The following is a 7,616-nucleotide window of genomic DNA, read 5'->3' on the forward strand; positions in this document are numbered from 1 at the left end:
CAGGGGAGGCAGTGGTGGCAAGCTGTAGACTAGAGAGGTGGAGGATGTAGGGCTGATAGTGAAAGGCACAGACTGCATGCAGGGATAGCAGCCAAGAGATGGAGTGGCGAATTAGCCTTGTGTTCACCAGTCTGTCTCATATCTCAGAGCCTAGGGAACACTGAGGTCCTCCACCAAGGTCATGTTCGTGTCTTACTGCAGCTTGACCTCACACATGACACAGGTACCTAGTAATAGCTGACCTTCCAAACAGTGTCCCTGTGGTGCTTCCTCTGTGAATTGGTGCAGCAAAATGTTTGAACCTGTTCACATTGAAAGCACACTGTGTCCATCCCTTTCTCTCCTTAACCAACCTAGGGATTGGCTATGATCCCTAGCCATAGCACTAGTGACTATGGATATCCCTCTAGGTATGTCCTACCTGGAGGGTCCCATATCCACTCATGATTGGTCCTGTCTATGATGAATTTGATTGGGTCCCAAGAGTTCTGAGGAGGCTAGGACTTAAGTCCAGATGAAAAACAAGAGCAGCTCATCAGTGTATGTATTCTCCCAGAGGCATATGCTTGTACTCACAGATAGAGGAACCTGGGGGAAGGGTAGCAGACCCCAGAAAAGGCAAATTGGGCTGTAACTACAAACTGCTGAGTATTTTCTGTTAATAGCAACTGCCTTTGAAGCTTTGTCGGAAAGTGGATGATGATGAATGAATTTCAAATAGTAAATGAACAGGCAAGATATTATTTCTGCCTTTGATCCTATAATTTGTACTCTTTTTAAAAATAGTATGAAAATGGTACATGTTCATTGTGGAATATAATGTTATGAAACCTATCTCCCTTTCACTCCCAGCTTTCCCCAGAGTTTGTTATATAGTCATTTGCAGCTGAACAACAGGGTTATGTTCTGAGAATTCTTTCTGTCTGTAGGTGTTTTTGTCATTGTACCAGCTTCATGGAGTGTGCTTACAGCTGGGTATGGTGGCATATGCCTCTGATCCTTGTGACTTGGCAGCTGTGGCAGGAGGATTACAAGTTTGAGGCCGGCCTGGTCAATTTAATGAGTTCCTGTCTCAAAATAAAAAATAAAAAGGATTGAGGAGATAGCTCAGTGGTTAAGCACTCCTGGGTTCAATCCCCAGTACCAAAAAAAAGGAAATTTTAAAAAGAGTATACTTACACAAAGATGGCTGCAATGTCACTAAGCAATAGACTCTTAGCATCTTCATGTATGTGTTCCATTATTGAACAAAGTGTCATTTCAGCACATGGCTATGCTATTGAATATGTTCAAATTATGTCTTTATCTGTACACATGTGCATGCATGTGTATATACATATCTGTCTCCAAATGAAGCCAAGCTATCTTCTAACTTGCCTTAAAAACAAAGAAACACAAAACCCACTTTTATTTAATTACTTTGCATTAGTTTAAATCCTTGAAGGGTACAGCAACACAAATTCTGTGCCTGGTATCCTTAGCTGGAAGATTGCTTTGGGATTTGGCACAAACTGTGCAAGTTACCTTTGTTTTTTCTCCACTTTTTTTTATTGGTGCATTATAGTTGTACATAATGGTATTCATTACTTTTTATACATAAGTGTGACTCTTGACCAGAGAGTAGAATTTAGTTTTATCCCAAATATAAACACCTTAATTTTAAGAAGAACAGGAAGCTACTTTTGGTTCCAGAGACTCCACATCTGCCAACAACAACAACAAAAAAGCCTTGCACCACAACTTCCAAATGTACTTGCTTTTAGGAGTCCTATTCCCAGCAGGCCTCCACAATCTCCAAGATGGTAGAAAGAGGTGCCTTTTTAATTTTTAACTTAATTGTGGTTGGTATCTTTCTGTGTTAATTTATATATATTTATCATCATAATGGCCACCTTACTTTATTGTTTGCATATTCAAATTTTTATAACCAGTCCCTTTTTGCTGTCAGCTTTTACTATTGTAAGCAGTGGACAACTTTATATAGTAGCATAAATATCACTTCAGTCCTGTATAGTTTTTATATACCAGAATCCTAGAATTAGAACTCCTCTGCCCCAGGGAGTAGCTGTTGAACATTTTGGTAGCTAATTGCTCATTTGCTCTGGGTACAGGTTTTGCCAGGTTTCCTCACCAGGACTATGTCTGAGGCCCATGTGCACCCAGCTTTGCCAACAGGGTGGACCATCAGTCTCAGTGGATATCAGAAGAGAGACAAGCTTGGCCCCATAAATGGGACCTTGATTGTGATAGACAGACAAGCTATTCTAGTAATCAACTTCAATAGCTTCTTGCAGGAGCCAAGGTGAATGAATTAACCAAGCATCGCCAAACTGCCCTCCATCTTGCTGCCCAGCAGGACCTGCCTACCATCTGCTCAGTTCTCCTAGAGAATGGAGTAGACTTTGCTGCTGTGGATGAGAATGGAAATAATGGTAATTCTTAGTCATTACTTTATGTACAGTTCTTTGTGCCTTGAGCAATCCCTGTTTTCTGGGAGTAGAGTTATGCTGCACCCTTGGAGCTACTCTCCCCCTCAGGGAGGTTGGCTTGCATAGGTACAGAGTTGTGATGGGAAATGCTGTGGGCAGGGCATGCATCCTGCCACTGATGAGGGCTTGGACAGCCTCCCAGTCTGATTGATAACCCTGGAAGCCTAAAGTGACTTCTGAAACTGAAGTCTCACCTTTGAGACTTCTGAAATCTCAAAGATCTGAGATTGCATTTATGACTCATTATTGTAGGTGGCAAAAGAAAGGAAAAGAAGGCTTTGTACATGGGGCCGGTCGCTATTCTGGCTGAGTCTCATTTAGATGGGGTTTTTGAGGGTGGGGAGAAACTGAGACTTTTCTGCATGTGCTCTGGGCTTGCACAGTAAGAGCATTTACTCCCCAGCTCTTCATCTTGCTGTCATGCATGGTCGACTCAACAACATCCGGGTTCTCCTGACAGAGTGCACAGTGGATGCTGAAGCCTTTAATCTGAGGTGAGTGTGTCTGAGAGACCTGGGCTCCACGTCACCTGGCCTGTTTCTCAGAGCTAGTCATCACTAGTGCCACCCCTTATCCTTGATGCACACTGCAGAACTGGCCACTGAGGCACTTGATTAGCTTTTGGTTCCATGGTATTTTTGTTTTTGTAAAAAAAATACCTTTTAGAAAAACTTTTTTGACCTGTAAACGTCCCTTAGATTTATCTAGCATAACAGAGCTCAGGAAATTCCTTATCTTTTGTTGTGTGATGCCCATGGCAGATAACATCTAACTTTTTTTCCAACTTGTTTTATTAGAGGCCAGTCACCACTGCATATTTTGGGACAGTATGGCAAAGAGAATGCAGCAGCCATCTTTGATCTGTTCTTAGAGTGCATGCCTGAGTATCCTCTAGATAAACCAGATGCAGAAGGAAACACAGGTATGTAATAAAGTGTGTGAATGATCTGTCTCATTTGTGCACCTTGCCTCCAGGATAAACAAGAGCGCAGGCTCATAAGGGCATTCAGCTCAGTGCATTTCATTTAGACACTCTCAAAATTGTGAAAGATCCCTTTCGTGGAATTTGGAGTATCTGACATCTGAAGTGCATCTACTGCTTTAGAGCCATACCCATGTTGAAACAGGCCTGCCCATCTGTTTTTATTGACCTTGTCTACTTTTTATACAGTTAACCAGGCCCTTTCCCAAGTAGTCACCATGTTCATTTATTTAGCTTTCATGAGGAACTTTTGCATATGGTTTCATTGAACACTCACAACAACCAACCCATGAGTTAAGCAGTTCACATAGTTGTGTCCCCATTTTTCAGATAAGGAAACAAGACTCAAAAAGACAGGCTGAAGAGCAGTCTCTTTCCCCTAGTGGGTGCTTCTCTAAACACCTTGTTGCTGCTGCATTCACATTCATTCACATTCACCCCCACCTTAACTCCAGACAGAGCCTCCATGGCCTTTGACAGAAACGCAGTCACCACTGGGTACTTAGCAGAGAATAAAATATTGTATCACCTGTATTTCAGCTTTGGAAGGAGTTCTTACTGGCCTTAATACATGAATATGTTTTTTGAGCTGCCAGTGATAGGTCTGAACTTCAGAGGATTCAGCTGCTGGGAGTGAGCTGCTAGACTCAGCATATGCTCAGGGAGCATCACTGCCCAGGAGCAGGTCCACAGGCAGAAGGGAGGGAGGGGCTTCCAATTTACAGGTTTCACATGACTGACTGAGTAAATTTTCTAACCTCTCTGTGTTGATAATGGGAACAATAACTTTCCTCTTACTGCATCATTTTGAGAGTTAAGAATATAACTAAAGTATCTGGTAAAGCTAAGCAAAGTGAGCTATGGTTAGCTGAGATTGTTCTTAGAGAAGGCCAGTAGGATGGCTAGACCAGAATCTGAGTTTCATATTCCCTCTGGGCCCATACTTTCTTACAGGAGATAATCCATTCAGTGGAACATGTTTTTCTGAAACATATTCCCTACACTGATTTATTTTTTTTGCCAACATGTGTATATAAGTCATAGGTCTTCAGATTTTATTACATTTTATGAAAGCAATGCTACATGCCAGAGGAAGGAAGCTGAGACAACAATATGTTTTTCCTTTAGTGTTGGATCCTTACCTCAATTTTCTCATAGCCAAAGTTCTGTGTGTGTGACTCCAGAACCATAGCTATTCTTGAATCCCTTGACTTGTGGCTGGATCCTTTATTGGAAGGATCTTGTGGCTGCAGATCCCCCATGGAAGTCTCACTAGCACCTCAGATCCCTGTGTATCTTTGAGGACTTTCCTAACCAATGTTCTACCCTCAGCTATCCTCCACGCACCCTTTGGCAGTCCCTGGTTGGGGCCAGATGGGACGTAGCCTTACCTGTGGTTTTATTTTTCAGTGCTGCTCTTAGCATACATGAAAGGGAATGCCAACTTGTGCCGTGCCATCGTCCGATCTGGGGCTCGTCTTGGGGTGAATAATAACCAAGGTGTGAATATTTTCAACTACCAGGTTGCAACCAAGCAACTTCTGTTTAGACTATTAGGTGAGTACCTCCTTTGTGCTCTTCTAGTGCAAGCACAGTTCAGTGTTGATTTTCTAGATGTATTGGTGATCCTTAAATCTCATAATGTCCTACTATAAGAACTGTTCATACCATTTCCATATACCATATAGGGGTGTTTCTGTGAATGGGTAAAGGACCTTTGAATAATGTTGGAGAAAGTCATTGTTAGCAGTCTCTTTTCAGAGTGATTTGCAGTTTCCAGTTTCCCTGAACCTTCCAGAAATCCATAAGCACTAGGCAGGTCACCTAACATACCTGCTGGCTGCTTGTCTACACACCTGTCTTCCTTTAGCTCAGTCAGTCTCTATAGCCTTAAAATGGCTTTGCTTCATTCCTCACTGACTCTTCCTTCTCCAGTTCCTTTTGTGGAGAGGAGTGCTTCATCTTAATTTCTTACTTGAGTGTTTTTACTCCTTCTTGTTGAGGTGGTAGTAAGAATCAGAATGCTTTCAGTGTGTGTTTTGTCATTATTGGCAGTGGAGACCCCAGGAGGAGAAACATGCTCGGAAATCCTTATAGCTATGTCATCTTCATGAGGGCGATTGGCACCAGCACAAAGTTGGTTGTGCAGAATCATTATTCAAGCATGGCATTTCAGTAGCCAGGATGAATGGATAAAGAACATGTGGATATATACAGTGGAATTCTCTTCAGCCATAAATAAGAATGAAATCTTGTTATGTGCAGCAACATGGATTAACTCTGAGGACATTATATTAAGTGAAATAAGCCAGGCACAGAAAGATACCAAATGTTCGCACTCATGTGTGAAAGCTAAAGAAGTTGATTTAAAGCTAGGTGCTATGGCACGTGCCTGTAATCACAGTGACCTGGGAGGTGGAGGCAGGAGGAATACAAGTTTGAGGCCAGCCTCAGGAATTCAGTGAGGCCCTGAACTACTTAGTGAGACCCTGACTAAAATTGAAAAGGGCTGGAACCAGGTGTAGCAACGCATACCTGTAATCCCAGCAGCTCAGGAGATTGAGGCAGGAGGATCATGAGTTCAAAGCCTGCTTCAGCAACTTATCGAGGCCCTAAGCAACTCAGCGAGACTGTCTCTAAATAACATACAAAAATGGGCTGGGGATCTGGCTCAGTGGTTAAGAGCCCCTGGGTTCACCCCAGTACAAAAAAGGTGGGGGGCTGGGGATGTAGCTTAGTGGTTGAGGGCCCCTAGGTTCAATCCCCAGTACAAAAAAAAAAAAATGTCGATTTCATGGAAGTAGAGAGAAGAAGAGTGGTCACTTGATGCTACGAAGGGAACAGCAATTGAAGAACTGGGGGGAGGGGGGTGAATAAAGAATACCAAAATACAGCTAGAAAGGAATAAGTTCTAGTGTTCTACAGCATAGTGGGGTGCTTAGACTATGACCATTGGTTATATATTTTATAAATAACTAGAAGAAAGAAATTCAAAGGTTCTTAAAACAAAGAAATGATAAATGTTCCAGTAGAGGGAAATGCTAATTATCCTGGTTTAATTATTGCACAGTATATATGTATTGAATTATCACATTGTAATCCATAAATATGTATAGTTATTATGTGTCAATTATAGTGTTTGTGATACCTAGTCTGCTTTAGTTTTCCAGTTTTCCAGGTGTTGGCCTTTTGAGAGCTTGGAGCAGACGGCCATTGTGGTGCTTGTACTAGAAAGTGCTCAGTTAGAAGGTGACTGGCCTGTGTACTGCTCCCTCCCCTGAGCTTAGCTTCTCTCTACAGAGTGGTCAGCACAATACTTGGCGTGCAGTTAGAGCTCAGTACATAAATACTGTAATGGGTTATCTCCACTGCTAACTCTCAGCTTGGAATGTGAAACTGGGCTTATCTGCTCTAGTTCTTTCTTTAGGTCTCTTCTGTGCTGGTGGCCCCACCACACTCTGTCACTCCATCCACAAACTTGGGAATCCTCCCTGCCTCCCTCATATCCTGCACTCCTTTCAGGCCCCAAATCACAGATTCTGTCCCCTCAGTTTCTTTTGTCTTGGTCCTCTCTGCTGTGTTCCCTTGATCACCCCTCTACCCCCAACCTCTCCATCTGTGTGGTCTCTGCTTTCCCTCCCGTACCTCATACTCCAGCTGCCCTGACTTATGTGTATCTCTGCCCAGGTGCTGCTGTTTCCCCTCCTTGAACAGTGTTACCTCCTCCCCTGGACTGATGAGGCCTCATAATCCATAGTCTTATCTGTGAGCTTTTCCTCGCCATGTTAGAATACATCATTCCTTTCCTTCTCCTCTCCCATCATGCTGCAGTGCTATTTACTGGTTTGTTTCCCTGCCCCCTCCACCCTGTGTCCTGCCTAGCACAGTCACCGTCTTGCAGGAATTAGTCTTTTGTGTGTATTACAGACATGCTCTCCAAGGAACCTCCATGGTGTGATGGCTCCAACTGCTACGAGTGCACTGCCAAGTTTGGAGTCACAACGCGCAAGCATCACTGGTAAGTCCTCTGTCACCTGCCTTTTTTATGATAAGCTATGAACTCTCCAGGATCTTATCCTCTCCTGGGCAAAACTTGACCAAATGGAATGATGAAATGGCAGGACCAAACAGGGTCCTTCAGAGAT

The 7,616-nt window shown here is 43.1% G+C and overlaps 1 protein-coding gene across 5 annotated transcripts in view; it reads left to right on the forward strand.

The window, feature by feature from the left end:
• The window catches only part of Ankfy1 (ankyrin repeat and FYVE domain containing 1), a 92,218-nt gene that overhangs the window by 80,131 nt on the left and 4,471 nt on the right, over window positions 1-7,616 (forward strand). For all 5 annotated transcript variants that reach the window (XM_015505939.2, XM_015505940.2, XM_048798400.1 and 2 more), the window contains 5 exons: window positions 2,285-2,432; window positions 2,893-2,983; window positions 3,287-3,411; window positions 4,882-5,028; window positions 7,399-7,489. In XM_015505939.2, the coding sequence (XP_015361425.1) occupies window positions 2,285-2,432; window positions 2,893-2,983; window positions 3,287-3,411; window positions 4,882-5,028; window positions 7,399-7,489 (602 nt within the window). The remainder of the gene's footprint in view (window positions 1-2,284; window positions 2,433-2,892; window positions 2,984-3,286; window positions 3,412-4,881; window positions 5,029-7,398; window positions 7,490-7,616) is intronic.

This window comes from Marmota marmota, unplaced genomic scaffold (genome assembly GCF_001458135.2).
Source record: "Marmota marmota marmota unplaced genomic scaffold, marMar, whole genome shotgun sequence".
In the NCBI taxonomy this organism is placed as follows: domain Eukaryota; kingdom Metazoa; phylum Chordata; class Mammalia; order Rodentia; family Sciuridae; genus Marmota; species Marmota marmota.